This window comes from Podarcis muralis, chromosome 1 (genome assembly GCF_964188315.1).
Source record: "Podarcis muralis chromosome 1, rPodMur119.hap1.1, whole genome shotgun sequence".
Taxonomy (NCBI): domain Eukaryota; kingdom Metazoa; phylum Chordata; class Lepidosauria; order Squamata; family Lacertidae; genus Podarcis; species Podarcis muralis.
In genome coordinates, this window is record NC_135655.1 from 94,488,725 (window position 1) to 94,504,259 (window position 15,535).

The 15,535-nt window shown below is 42.5% G+C and overlaps 1 protein-coding gene across 2 annotated transcripts in view; it reads right to left on the reverse strand.

The window, feature by feature from the left end:
- Window positions 1-15,535, reverse strand: part of DPP10 (dipeptidyl peptidase like 10) — a 513,191-nt gene that overhangs the window by 212,735 nt on the left and 284,921 nt on the right. Inside the window, exon 1 of one of the 2 annotated variants that reach the window (XM_077935419.1) lies at window positions 10,168-11,141. The exons of the other annotated variant lie outside the window; for it this stretch is intronic. Coding sequence (XP_077791545.1) covers window positions 10,168-10,245 — 78 coding nt within the window. The 5' untranslated portion in view covers window positions 10,246-11,141. Of the gene's footprint in view, window positions 1-10,167; window positions 11,142-15,535 lie in introns of those variants that run through there. 2 annotated transcript variants of the gene reach the window in all.

Consider the following 15,535-nt stretch of genomic DNA (forward strand, 5'->3'; position numbering starts at 1 on the left):
ATATAGGTAAAAGGTAAAGGACCCCTGGACAGTTAAGTCCAGTCAAAGGTGACTATGGGGTTGCGGCTTTAATCTTGCTTTCAGGCCGAGGGAGCCGGCGTTTGTCCACAGTTTTCCGGGTCATGTGGCCAGCATGACTAAACCGCTACTGGAGCACGGAGGACTGTGATGAGTGCCAGAGTGCACAGAAACACCGTTTACCTTCCCACCACAGCAGTACCTATTTATCTACTTGCACGGACGTGCTTTTGAACTGCTAGGTTGGCAGGAGCTGGGACAGAGCAACGGGAGCTCACCCTGTCGCAGGGATTTGAACTGCCGACTTTCCAATCAGCAAGCCCAAGGGGCTCAGTGGTTTAGACCACAGTGCCACCTGTGTCCCTCATACCTATATACGAACATAGGAAGCTGTCGTATATGGAGTTAGACCATAGGTCCATCTAGCTCAGCTTAGTACTGACTAATGTGACCAGAAGCAGTTCTCCCAAGATTTCAGACATGAGCTTCTCCCTGCCCTACCTGGAGATGCTGCAGGTGGAATCTTGAACCTCCTGCATTCCAAGCAGATGCTCTACCACTGAACTCTGGAGATATTAAACTAGATGACCCAGGTGACCTTTGAATCCTCATTGCTTTTTGACAACCTATGCTTTTTTATGCTGTTACCCATTAACTTTTAAACTTTTAAGACTCTAAAATGTGTCTGAAAGTATACAGTCATTTGTCAAGAAATACATGATTTATGGCAGAAGGAGCTATTAAAACATTCATTTGATCTATGAATGTTTTTAATATTTCATTCCAGTCCTTTAAAGCTGCTGGGTCTACTTCTATTCTTGTAGTAACACGATTAATGGAAGAACTTGTTCACATATTTAAAAGTCCTAGTAAGCTGTAATTCATAGACTTGAATTAAGAAATACAAAGTTTTAACATTTAGGTTTCTAGAACGGAAATTCACCTTTGGTAGGAAATGTAACCACAATATCAGGATTTGTCCTTCTAAATAAAAATGTTTTGTCTACTATTATTTATTTTCACAACCTATACATACAGTGGTACCTCGGGTTAAGTACTTAATTCGTTCCGGAGGTCTGTTCTTAACCTGAAACTGTTCTTAACCTGAAGCACCACTTTAGCTAATGGGGCCTCCCACTGCCGCCGCGCCGCCGGAGCACGATTTCTGTTCTCATCCTGAAGCAAAGTTCTTAACCCAAGGCAATATTTCTGGGTTAGCAGAGTCTGTAACCTGAAGCGTATGTAACCTGAAGCGTTTGTAAGCCAAGGTACCACTGTATCACAAATTGCTATCTATTTTTTAAAAAAAACCAATATTTTATATAAAGCTGAGTAATATTACTAGTGAAATATCCAGTAAGATAGAAAATACAGCGGGTGGGAAGGAGGAATGCAAATACGGTTTTGCTTATGTACTGGAATATTGCTTCTTGTTTCAAGCATATGCAAATATAAAATAGAATCAAGCCAACCACATAGAAACAGTTCCTAAGGCAATTGTTAACCAAGCTGAATTGTTACACACAGTAGTGAAAGTATTGAATCAGGCAAAGTGGTACATGCAGTATTCAATCATGCAGGCCTGCTAAGAAGCAAACAGCGGCAGCAGCAGCAGCAACAACCCTCAACATCAAGTACATATTATAAAATGTCAAGTTTCTGTGTTACCAAGCAGCTCAATATTAATTCCTTGTGAATAATACAAAAAAGTTATTAGAGACAATCTTATTAAATAAGATTAATTAATATTTTTGTGATTTTTGTGTGCATGTTTGCAGGGGGCATTTAATAGATTATTTGTTTTATATAAATAGGCCTCTGGTTGAATCTACCAGAGCTCTTTTTCTTTTTGAAAAACTTTTTATTGAGTTTTATAAATGAGGATCACAGGGGTAGGTAAGGGAGAATAAACAGTACAAAAAATAGAAAAAGTTTTCACATGTCATTTGTATATCACAAAAATAGCACAAAAAATTTGCAGCAATGTCTATGACACATGGTTCATTATTAGTAGTCAATGGTCTTGGTTTGTGAATTGGTTTAAACTAAAACAATAACAAAGGGGAAACAAGATAGAACAGAGTTAACATAACAATCAACACACATAGCCAAACACCTTATCAGGAGCCCTTGTGGTTGTGCTTAGATTAAGTAATAGTTATTTTTCCTCTTAGGTTATTAATGAAACAATATAAAGTGTTGGTATATTGATGAACATGGGAGGGGGGTTCAAAGCGAAGATCATAATTAAGGTTAAGATTCAAATTTAGACCTAGCAGAGCTCTTTTTATGTTTGTATGTATTTAAGGGGGAAAGGGATTTTTTGCCCCCCCCCCAAAGCCCACATACCCACCTGAAAATGTGTTCTATAGGATTGGAAGCTCCTCCAGAACAGTGCAAGAGTCTGTAGGGGAAGGGGAGATTGACAGAAATTTCATCCCCTTCTGCTTCAATGTGCAGGAGTGTTTGCTGGTTCATATCCCCTTCCATTTGTAGAAGCGTTACTCTGGATTTAAACCAGTGTAACTTGTTGCGAATGTATTTTGAAATGCACTTGGATTGTGACTGAGAAATGGTTTATGAATGGATTTAAATCTTTGTCACGCAAACCTATCCAACCATAACTCAATGCACAGCTGTAAAAACACAGCATTAAGGTTAATGGGAAATAAAGCTGCAGCTTCCAGCTGCCTGGAGAATGGGCACCACTGGGAGGACTGCTACTGCTATGAAATGTGTGGCAGAAAAGAGAAGTCAACAAGGGTGCCACCACAACCAGAAACCTTTCAACTTAGTTATGACTGTGACAGCAGAGAGTGAGAGGATGGAGCCACTATATGATATAAAATATAGGTAACACATTCTAGATCTGCCCCTATGATATCCTCACCTAGTTCTCTACTTGTTTATGCATATTCTGTGTTGAGCAACAGTTTTGCTTAATACCAGTTGATATCATCCCACAATGGTAGCTGTTGGTGACAAGTCTTAGTTCAGTTGTACTAATCCAAACAGTCTTGGTAGGTTGTCACAGGTTGTGAAGTTGTATTGGTGTCAAACAAAATACTTATCTGAACACTGGAATTCTTCATCCCATAAGTCCCATAGAAATGGGGTTCTTACGTAATTTATTTTGATTCAGTTGTGAAAGAATTCTTGAACAAAGTAGAAAAGGTTGTCTAAAGTTCTGAACACTGTTAAAAGATTTTTGGTTCATTGCATGCAATTATTTTGTAGGAGTAAGTTCTCTGACATGAGGTTTTTGTTCATGTGGTTTATCCTACCTGCCCCTTTGGGCCTGCTTGCAAGAGCAATTATTATGAGTGTCATGGGATGGCATTATGCCTCTGGAACCATGGAAGTTGCAGACTTGATGAAGCCTGATGACATATCCAGGCTATCCAGTGCATTTCAGCCTAGTAAATTATTCACTTGAATAGCAAGCACATCGGCAGTAGGACTGACTATGAGGCTCTTGACTTCATAGTGCATGAAGGTAATAACAAGCTGGGTATCATTTTAGTGTGAAACTAGCACAAAGCATTGGGGCATAGGAGAGAACCCTCATCCAGTAGGCAGGATTCAACTAACAAGCCTTCTCAGAGGAAGCCCATGCAAAGACTTCTGCTAGTATAAGCATGGTAGAGAGTTTAGGAGAACCCCTAAAACAGTATATGGGAGGGAGGAGAGGGCAAATCGTTCCATCAGGCAAGCAGAAATGTGCTGATAGAGCTATGTGCTTAGCACTACAGTGGTACCTCGGGTTAAGTACTTAATTCGTTCCGAAGATCTGTTCCTAACCTGAAACTGTTCTTAACCTGAAGCACCACTTTAGCTAATGGGGCCTCCTGCTGCTGCCGCGCTGCCGGAGCACAATTTCTCTTCTCATCCTGAAGCAAAGTTCTTAACTCGAGGTACTATTTCTGGGTTAGCGGAGTCTGTAACCTGAAGCGTATGTAACCTGAAGCATATGTAACCCAAGGTACCACTGAACACTGAATTCCTCCTATAGAAAGACAGACGGAAATTTGTTGTTTGCTTATGTCTCTATTGGTTCCATGAAGAAAGAAAGACAGGATAGAATTGTAAAAAAGAAATTAAAAATTTTGATATTTGTAAACAACAAATTACTGTGTGTGTGTGTGTGGAGGGAGGGAGGGAGGGAGGGAGGGAGAGAGAAAGAGAAAGAAAAAGAAAAAGGGAGAAATTGAATGAAAGCCTTGAGTTATGAATGAATCCTATGCCCAAAGGACATACAATGTATATTTCACATGCTATGGAAATCTGCCTAAAATATGTATAAAATGTATGCAAATTTGATATTATCATTAGGCTCCATTAGAATAGATTACTCGTATCAATGAACTGAATGCTTGTTTATTTTTAATCTTCAGATAGTTTGCATAAACAGCAATAACCTCTACAAGATGGTACCGCTTAACTGCTTTTTTGTAAACAAACTAGTCTCTCACAGTGTTCATACCTGTAGGGATTATGTGAGTATTCTCATCTGTGGCAAAATAGAAGCATTCATCAACTAGCACCCCACATGGGTACATTATATTGAATGGCTGTAGTTTCTCTTATGCTCATTAGGGGCTATTGTTTGATATATTGTGGAAAGTTGCTAGAAGTGAGAGGCGGATAAATGCCATCTGATGAATTCTTCAAGCAGATTTGAGGAAGGTTAATTTAGGTTCAGAAAGAAGCATTTAGGTATTCTATAGTTTTTTAAAAATAATTCAGTTAAAGTCGGAGATGTAAAACAGGATAAGCTGACTTTTTGTGTATGTGAAATGTTATTGTGACATCTGGAATGTATTGCCAGAGTGTGGGTGTATTGGGGGGACAGAAAATTGGCGTTTTCTCCAATTTTCAGCATTTCTGTCTCTCTCTCTCTCTCTCTCTCACTCACATACACACACACACACACCCCTCTACATGCATTCTCTGTATCTTTTTAGTCTTAAATCTGGCATGGAATGTGGTATCCTAGGAACCTCAGTTTTCATTTGAGGGTGGGGGAGAGGAGAGGACAATAGCCATGCTTTCCTGCTCTTATGGTTTTCCAGAAAATCTTGCATTCGTTTGAGCCATGTCTACAGATGGCTAAAAACAAACAGTTGAGTTTGACAGTGACCTGCAAGTATATTTCAGGAGCCTCAACAGTTTGTGATTTTTCCCCCTATGATTTTTTTTTTCATTTTCTTATATTCTTAACAGATGAAAGGATAAATCCCTGCTGGGATTCTATAGTTTTGCCTCTCTGTACTTCGTGGTCATAGCAAAATTGGATTTTGAAGAAAATACATGTGAGTAGTTATTCCACACATGGTTATAGCACTGACATGTGAAGGGATATTTAGAGAACAAAACAGATACCAGTTTTGCCAACTTCCCTGAATGCGAGCACATCTGTGTGTGCCATTTCAGGAAAAGGGGGCATGAGTGTGCACATCCTTCATCTTCACCAACTCCACTTATCCCACTATCACTCTGAGCAGAAGGAGTTTACTAGATAGGAAGTGTGCACATACCTCATCTTCTGTAATGGCCTGGCATGGTATGAGAGAGTAATTTTGTGAACCTCAAATATATGGAAACTGGAACTACCGCTACCTGGGGAAGGATTGTGTCACATGTCTAAATAAAACCAAGAAATTTTCTTGAGCCCTGGGGTGAAATTCAAATGCAGAAGGGAGAACCTGTCTGTTTGCATAAATCTAACTTGGTGGATCAAGCTGCAAGGGGAAACAAGTAGTATTTGGGATTGAACCAAGAAAATGGTGTATAGGAAGATTACGGTAAACCAATCCCAGTGCTATTGCCCTGATCCAAACTGGCCACTCCACTGATACAATCAATAATATTGCCTGTATTTTTCTTTTCAGGAGATGTAATCACATAACTCCTTCTGTCACATCCAATAATTTGTGTGACATCTAATCATTTGTACCTAAGTGATTCCACGTTCTCATGCTCCTGTGAGAGCAAAAAAGTTTCTTTCTACCATTGATAATCATATGAATCACTACAAGTTTCTAACTAAACCCTAGTCATCTTCCCTGCTCCTAAGTAAAATCTCAAATCTCTTTACACTTGGGTGTTTGAGTCATTTAATCGTTTTAGTTGTTCTTGTCTGTACTTTCCATGAGATGTGTAAACTATTGTTTTCCAAATATGTCAAGAGCAAGAAGTTCTATTTGGATACTTTGGAGAGCAATGGGGAATGGGTGTTTAAACCTCTCTTGCCTAACCATTTCCCTAGTCTAAAGTGTGCTGCCATTACTTTCACAGGGGGAAACATACCTTATGTTTTTCCCTGCATAGTTAATGGTAGCTTCAGCAGCTTTGGTGAGTGAGAAAGCACAATTTAAATGATGGAAATGGTGTTGGGAAAGCACCTGCTTTCACAGCATAATTTTCTGCTCTTCAAAGTAGCAGTGAAAATCCTCATCACGGATCTCTGGCTGCTGGAAAAGTTCAGTTGGTAGAGCATGAGACTCTTGATCACAGGGTTATGGGTTTGAATCCCACCTTGGGCAAAAGATTCCAGCATTGCAGGGGTTTGGACTAGATGAACATCATGGTCCTTTCCAACTCTACAATTCTAAGATTCTATGTCTAGCTTGGCCCTAAATAAGCTTTTTATTAATGAAACAACATACTGACTTTGTATGTTCAGTTAGTTATCTAGCACAGGTCTAACATCTGACTTCCATCAGCATATATATTTTATGGGAATAAAAAGTGATGGACTTTACATTTTGCATTTATTTACTGTAAATCACAGCTGATATTTAACCCAGCCCTGCAGGGGTACCAACTTGAATAAAATATTGGGGGAGCCGGTAAACCCTACTCTGCATAATCAGTCACATGACATGGCGTGCACACACTATTTTAATGACAATCCCCATCTACTGGGGTGGCAGCTCCCTCAAATATTTTATTGGGAGAGCAAAGGGAGTTGGCTCCTACAAAGCCCTGGGAGATACTCCTTTGAGGAACTCAACTATTCTGCTTGCGATTTCACCTTTCTGAATAATATCACCAACTAGGCAGGTTATTTCCGTGTGAATACTATTTTTCCTCCCTATTTCTATCTAATACAGAAGAAAGCAATAGCAGTAATGCTGTTTTTATGTTTATACAGTGGTACCTCGGGTTAAGAACTTAATTCGTTCCGGAGGCCCGTTCTTAACCTGAAACTGTTCTTAACCTGAGGTACTACTTTAGCTAATGGGGCCTCCCACTGCCACCGCTGCCATGCGATTTCTGTTCTCATCCTGAAGCAAAGTTCTTAACCTGAGTACTATTTCTGGGTTAGCAGAGTCTGTAACCTGAAGCGTTTGTAACCCAAGGTACCACTGTACATGGATTTACCAGCAAAATAGTAACTGGAATCAAGTTGTGAGTGTTTACTGATCTGCAGAAGCTGAAAGTTATATGCATGTTATACATAGGAAGCTGCCTTATACCAAGTCAGACAATTGTTCTATCTTATCTGACACTCACCAGCAGTGGTTCTCCATGGATTCAAGCAGGAGTCCCTCCTCCAGCCCAACCAGAGATTGAAGCTTGGACCTTTTGCAAATGCTGTACTATGAACTACAGCCCTTCACATTGCATTGAGACACCTGTGTCCGAATGCTGCCACAGCTAGGCATTAGTCACTCATGGCCTAGGCAAAAGTGACAGCTGCTTAGCTTGAAAAATGGAAGTGTGACCAACATAGCAATGCAAGGACAGCAGTGAGTAAGATGAGATTTTAGCAGGACAGGCTGCAAACCCAATTAAATTAATTACAAGGAACAAAAGTAGTAATATTTTATTCAATACAGAACTCTGTAAAATTTCAAAAAGCCACATGAATCTGTCCTCCACATAAGCATTAAGTACTGACTGAAATAACCCAATCACCCTCTCCCAAACAAGTTTAATTAATGCATTGATTTTACTCAGAACATTAAAAGACTTCTCACAACAAAGCTGCAACTTACTAATTAAGTTTAGTGTTTCAGAAAACAATGCCATGTAATTTGAGATGGAGGGCCACACTTAAAAATCTAACTTGGGCATTACCTTTTGGTGAATAATTCAGAAAAGAAACTAAATAGGTAGTCGGTGCAAGATCTTCTACTGAGAAAATTGACATTACAAAACATACTGAATATGTAGTAAATGTTATATAGAGAGACAGAGATATATAAATCTTGTCCAATAGTTTTCACAAATACAATGGGGGGAAAATATTGTTGCAAGTTGAAATATGTTTTGTGAAAAACATTCATTTTACTTGTCATTATTAGCCATACATGGCTTACAGCAGATGTGCCTATGTCAATCTCCAATATGTTCCCCCTCTTCCTCCCACTTTCTCAAACTCTGCAATGCCTTTCGAGGTAGTGTCATGGGTTAATGAAAAGAAGTGTGGGGGGGGTGCATGGAGAACTCGCAGGAAAACTGACAGCTAATGAAACAGTTTCTGTGATTCGTGAGCTACTGTAAGATACAGCTGCTTACTGTAATGAAACCTAAGATATGTGAATACTGAAAGGATATATCTGTAAACAGACATTCCCATCTTGACCACACTTTACAGTTCAGAAGCAAATTGCTCCAAATTGCTCCTTTCTACCTTAAAAATGGTAGAGACATCTTAGTGCTCCAGGCAGTAAGATTTACTAATATAAACATGAAGCGTCCCAGAAAAGGGGGGGGGGGAGAGATAAATATGTATAAGTTAGAAGTCATGATACGAAGTACAGTTTTGACAACTGAATACTTTGTAATTGCTTTGTTTAGTAAAAATAAAATAAAAAATACCACTACAGTATCTCTGTAGCACGGCAGTGAATACTTTTGCAAGTGTTAACCGGGAGCAAAGGACAAGCAGCAATGATGAAAACCCCAAACGGAGCTCTAGAGAATCAATAACATTTTCCTTCTGTTTCTTGTTGCGGGTATTGGGCTGGCACAAGTTTCTGCATCTCACTCCCAAATCTCTCTCTACACACACCAGTTTATTTCACTCCTTTCATCCCTGCTTCTGGCAACAGAGTAACTGACAAGCAGAGAGAATTTCACAGATTCCTTGTGTCTATACTGAGCGCACAGCACCATCTCTGGTAACACCAGCCAGCCTTTTCTCCTCTCTAGAATGCCACTATTAACCAGTGACCTGATACTGTAGCTGGCAGCCTCTTCTGAGGGCCATTAATTGATGTAAACACAACGCATCTATCAAAAGCCTGCACATTTTCTGTCTTTGTTTAGTGCAACATGCGGAGAAAAAGAAGCCCACAACCAAAGACAGAAAACCAAGGGAGAACAGCAAACATTCCTTAGGATGACAACAGAAGGCTCTGAATATGATGGTCTGCATTCTTCCTCATCTCCCTGAATTTCCTAGTGCTGTGCCTTCTCCTCCCCTCGGCACCTGTACAGCCATATCATCTCTCTCTTGCACACACCTATTACTTCATCCGATAGTCTTTTCGAAAGAGGAGCATAACACTGGACTCTTGTCTTCAGACCTCTGCATCTTTTCCCTTCTCGCCATCGAAGCCAAAAGCCTTCTGTTTCCCTTTGACTGCACCCTCCCCTCCCCCACCAAATCTTCTCTGCCCCATAAAGGTCAGTGGGTTGTACTGTTATTAGATGCATCTAAAAGCAGGGCTCCCTTTAGGACTTTGCCTGCCAAAGAGGGAGATGCACGCAGGTTCCCTTCCTCCCCTCTCAGGCCATGGCTCCCTTTCCCACCCCACCCACCTCACCTCCTTCCCCCAGCCATTGCCCGCCAAACCCCCCCACTTGCAGCCTGGCTGAAAGGATCCTTTCCGCACGCATAAGCAACAGTCTCCGCCAAGTGGGAAAGTCTTCTTTTCCAGGGAAAGAGGCGGCAGCAGAAGCAACAGCACCTGGCCCCATATTGTGCCTTCCTGGACGCTGATGCTCGCGCGCCAAAGCGGACTCTCATCTCTGTTTCTTCTTCCTCCCCCCAATTATTTGCCACAACTTGGGCTGCCAATGGGCAGGAAATGGTGGACAAAAGCCCCCCCCCCCCTGGAAAGCACACACAGATACACCCCCCCCCACACACACACCCGCCCGGGCTGAGGCGGCGGAGTTGCTGCCAAGTCCTACCTGGTCTTGCTGGGCAGGCTGGCTCCCCCGGCTGCCCGGGTTCGGCGGCGCCTGCTGCTGCTCCTTCATGGCTGTCATGGTCGGGGAGGAGTGGGGCGGGGGGGGGGAGAGAGAGACACGCGGGCACTTCCTCTCACTGGTCCTGCAGTCCGAGAGCCGCTTCCCTCGGCCCCGCTGGCATGACAAAAGCTGCCCGCTCTCTTCCCGCGGCGCGAGCGAAGCAGCAGATGACGCGGAAGATGAAGGAGAAGAAGAAGAAGAAGAAAGAAAGAAAGCCGGCGGAGGGACGCGGCGGTGGAGAAACCCCCACCGGGCAGCGCGGGAAGCAGCCGCCTGCCTCGTCCTCCTCCGGCTACCGCAATTCCAACCCCCTCAAGCCCAAGCCGAACTGAGGGAAGCGAGAGAGAAAAAGCGCGCCCCCAAAAAGAGGACCGGAGCAGCCAGCTCCAAAGCCAGGGCGCGGGTGGGGGGCGCGACTAATGAGCGCACGGCAGCCCCAAAGCGGCAGCCACCTAGGAGGCGGGTTGGCTCCCCTCACCGGCACGGTCGGGCATTCCTACAGTGTGCCCCCCCCAAAAAAAAAAGCAGCAGGAGGAGGAGGTCCAGTGGCAGCGGCGAGTGGCTGTGGCACCGGTGGTCCCAGAGTCCGAAGTGCTTCCCTTAGGGCAGGTGGAAGAAGGGAGGAGAACAGCAGCCCAGGGCGCGCGCGCGCTCGCCTTCTCCCCCGCTCGCCCTCTCTTTCCCTCGCAGCAGCAGCAGCAGCAGCAGCTGGATCCCGCAGCCCGGCGCCACAGCGAGAACGCAGGGGGAAAGGAGCACAGCGCGGCTCCCTCAGACGGCACATTCGCTTTCCCTCCTCAGCTGGAGCGGACCATTCGGAATCCCGGGCATAGGGGACGCTGCTGCTGCTGCTGCCTACCTGGCTGCTGAAGAGCGCGCCTCTTTCCCCTACCCCTCCGCCTTTCTCACTTCCCGGTTTTTGCACGACTTCTGAAGAAGAATGCCGCCTCCAATCGCGCGGCTCAATCCGTCACCTTGGGGTAGCAGGCAGGGCAGGGCAGGGCGTTCGCTCCAAGGGTGGATCGAGCGCTTTGATGGGGAACGAAAAGAAAAGGTGGGGAAGAAGAGCAGGCGGGAGAGGAGAGAGGGGAGATTTGCCTTGAGCATCAACTGTTAAGTTATTATGCTTCGGCGTGTGACTTCTGCGGACACGCACAAACGCACGCGCTCGTGCAAACTGGCTAAGTTACAAATCAGCCCCTTGATCTCCTCTCTGAAATGAAACATTCCAAGCAGGGGGACTCATCTGCAATACAATAGCCTTTCTGAGAAAGGGAAAGGTTTTGTTTCCGACTGCCATCCATTTATACAGAATTGCACAGTGCCAACGGCATTGCTGGCACTTTATGCTTTTTCTCATCTGATGTCGATAGAAATATTGTTTTGCAAGGTGGAATAGTTTTTGCACAGAGAAAGAGGGGTGGTGGGGTCCAACGTTTGCAATACAAGTAGAAAACAGGGTGGTAGCCAACTAAGCTTTACTCAGAGTAGACCTATTAAAATGAATGACCATGACTAAGTTAGATCCATTAATGTCAACAACTGACCTTCTCTGAGTTGACTACTGTCCAGAGTTTCTTTCAAATACATAGACTGTGATTCTGTGTCCACCTATGTCTCCACTTTGAAGGGGGGAAGCAACATAGACTCTGCTGATGTGCATGAGTTAATTTAATTTGAAATGTGCACTATAGGGTTCACTGAAAGCAAAATCTATTTTGAGAATAAAAGTCCTATATGTTTCCTAAAGGTCATATTCATTCTTTAAAAACTAAGGTGGCCCCCAGATGTTGATGAGTTCCAACTCCCATCAGGCCCAGATAGCACAGCCAAACGCAGAGATGATGGGTATTGTAGTCCAACAGCATCTGAAGAGGCTACGAAAGCGAAGCAGGTCTGGTCTGGTCAGATGTTTTCAAACTTGCTGAATACTCAGTGTCTATTGAACCAATGATATCTGTGTAATCATTATTTAGCCCTTGAATACTGAGCAGTTAGGCATAATCTAATCCACACATATCCTTGCAATAATCAGGAGTTTAGTCAAGCCCCAAGCCAGTATCCCAAGACCAAGCATATCTATGGGAAAAGTTGATCTCAGTTTCCTAAAACCTTGTCTGACACCATCCATCTACATGTATCTTGGAAACAAAAGGTACTGAAACAATTTGTTGTTCCATACCTATATATCTCAATGAAAAAACGTGTTTATTAAAAGCTGACTACTTATTTTCTGTTTCTATTTCTTATTTTTTGCCTCCCAGACTTAGAAAGATTGTTCAGCTGGGAAAATCAACATCTCTTAACTTTCCATTTCCCTGATTCTAAAATTGGATTTTTATTTTTATTTTTTTTTGTTTTAGTGAATCCATAGCACTAATTTTCAAGATTAATGAAACACACAGCCAAGGACTGTGTTTGCTAAATTTGCTACATATACAGTAAATGAATAATAAACAGCTAGCAGGAAGTTTGCAGAATTTGTAGCTAAGGTGGTCAAGTACAGTACCACTGTACAGTGGTACCTCGGGATAAGAACTTAATTGATTCTGGAGGTCCGTTCTTAACCTGAAACTGTTCTTAACCTGAAGTACCACTTTAGCTAATGGGGCCTCCCGCTGCTGCTGCGCCGCCGTCACGTGATTTCTGTTCTCATCCTGAAGCAAAGTTCTTAACTCGAAGTACTATTTCTCGGTTAGCGGAGTCTGTAACCTGAAGTGTCTGTAACCCGAGATACCACTGTATATGCATCTGGAGAGTGCCCCTAAATTCCTCACTGACTGACACTTCAGTGATTTACAATAACTGCATACTTTAGTAGTACAGTGTTACAAACACCTCAGGTTACAAACTCCGCTGAGGGGCAGGCAGACTGTTTGGGCCAGCGTGGAACCTGTGGGTGCCCAAGGCATCACTCCCAGGAGAGATGCATGGCTCGGGTGCGCTGCAGGCCCCACGGTAAGTGCCACCCGGCATTTTGTCACCCCCTTCAGTGGTGACACCCGGGGTGCACCACCCCCACCGCACCCCCTTTCCTCCGCCCCTGCTTAGGATATTGTGGGATTGTATTTTTGTCTGGTATTATCCACAAAATAATCCCTGTCAAAATGATACAAACACCTACTTGGTCATTTTATTCTGGCTTGTTAGAGCAACATCTCCATTTTATGAAGTATATTGTTGCCTGAAAAAAATTGCATGCCATATTAAGGTAGTTACAGTCTTCTCTCCAGCAATTTCTCGTAACCTCAACAGCCTCTGTAATGTGCACACACACAAAGGTGCTCCAGCCACAAACAAGTCTATAGTCACCTTTATAAACAGCCAAATTTTGCCCCCACAAGAAATCCTTTGAACTACTGCATGTTAGACATTTTGCAATGCATCTGTCTGAAATGTGGCTGTCTATCATCTCCAACATGTGGATAATTCATGCAGCTTTCAGAAAGTTTGGACAAACAGTTCCTATTTTATTAACTTTTAAGACTTCAAACTTTGTAATGGTGGGATGTATTTGGACCTGTTTAGGTTAAGTACACAGAATCAAAAGAGTGTTTCAGATTATGTACACTTGTACAAACTGGGACAACTTTAGGCTCTAAGATGCCCTCTTGGCAAAAAGAACAGCTTTGAAACAGAATCCATTTCATATATATCAGTTGGTTTTGACTTTCCTCTAGCTTTCAAGAATATAAATGATTGATTTAAATGCTTAGTTACAGCAAAGTTATGGAATACTCCTTAGAATTTGAGTCAGATTTAATAACTAGCTAAAGGAATGAATGACACACATATATATATATTTGCAATGTTGAAATGTTTTATCCTCCCACCAAAAATCCATTTGTGTCAGCATGGAAAACATCTTTTATATAATGCACCTTTTTAGGATCTGAGCTAACTGACAGCTGTGGGGTGAACCAGCTTAGGGTCTTACTAGGACAAACGGCTAAACTAGTTCACCTATAGTGTATTTATGGAATGCATGTTGTCCCTCCAGCAGACTCCAACCAGCAGTCAAGACTGCTGCAACCATTCATGGGCTCATAATAAGGATATAATATAGATGGGCGGTTGATTTTATCCAACTGACAATAATTTAATTCACAATTGACTCAATTATTTCATAAATGGTTTTGAATATAATATCATTTTAATAGTTCTTCTGTTATCCAACAATTATACTCTGTGGGGTGCTATAACTAAGCATGTCAGTGATGGAGAAGAAAGCAAAGGAAATTTAGCAGATCATTCATCTAAATTGATTTGTGAGTAGGCACCTGGATATTACAGATAAGCATGGTTGCGCTGTAGGCATGTGGAGTGGGAAATGGGCAAGTCTGTCTTGCTCTTGGTGACTGATATTTGGAATGCTTCCACTTACAAAGTTTTGTGCCTGACATTAGGAGCAAACACAGGTGCCTTGCCTTTAGGATGCCCTGGAGAAGGTCTTAATTCCTTTCCACCTACATCAGACTAATGCACCAGAGCTCCACTGAAGTGATGTGCTCAGCCACCTAACAAATCCACAAGGTTCAATATTGCCGTCATTATGCTACATGCTAAGCGATTATTCGTTAGTGCAGTGTCTGATGAGTCTGTTATGGCCTGAATTTATTTCATACCTCTTAGAATGTCTACTTATATGCCAATATCCTATACAGATATTTCTTCCTTGTACTGTAGCTCAAGCACCATCAGACATACATTTTGGACAAGATGCCAGAATTAACTTGCTTCTGGTCAGCAAGTGCCAACATTTATCTTAGTTAACACTAGATGAAATAAGTGGCAGGGTGACACATATCATACCATGTATGCAGTACTGGCTAATAAGAGCAATATTCTGGGTGACTGGCCATTCTTTTTTTTCTGTGATGTATTAAAATGCATGCAATACTCAGAAACAAAGAGCTAGTTCCCAGAAGGGAAGAGACACAGGGCTTTAACTTAAAAGCTCTGAAGTGGGAATGGCTGACCTTTGGCCCTCCAAATGTTATTGAACTCCCCAGCCAGCATGTACAACGATGAGGAATGATGGGAATTGTGGTACAACAAATCTGGAGGGCCAAACATTCTCCATCCCCTCTGTAAAGAACCTAGCCATGCAAGTCCTGCTTTAGAAATCTGAGAGGTGGGTGGGAAGAGACTCTAGGCATCAAGATTAAAGAGATGCTTAGCACTGGAGATGGAGGGATCTGTCAGTTTTGATTAATTCAGTTTCTCATTTTTCTGATCTTTAATTCAATTCTCCACATTACTGCAGCAATTTGTGTGTGTGTTTTAAATATTCATCATGAAAATTCAT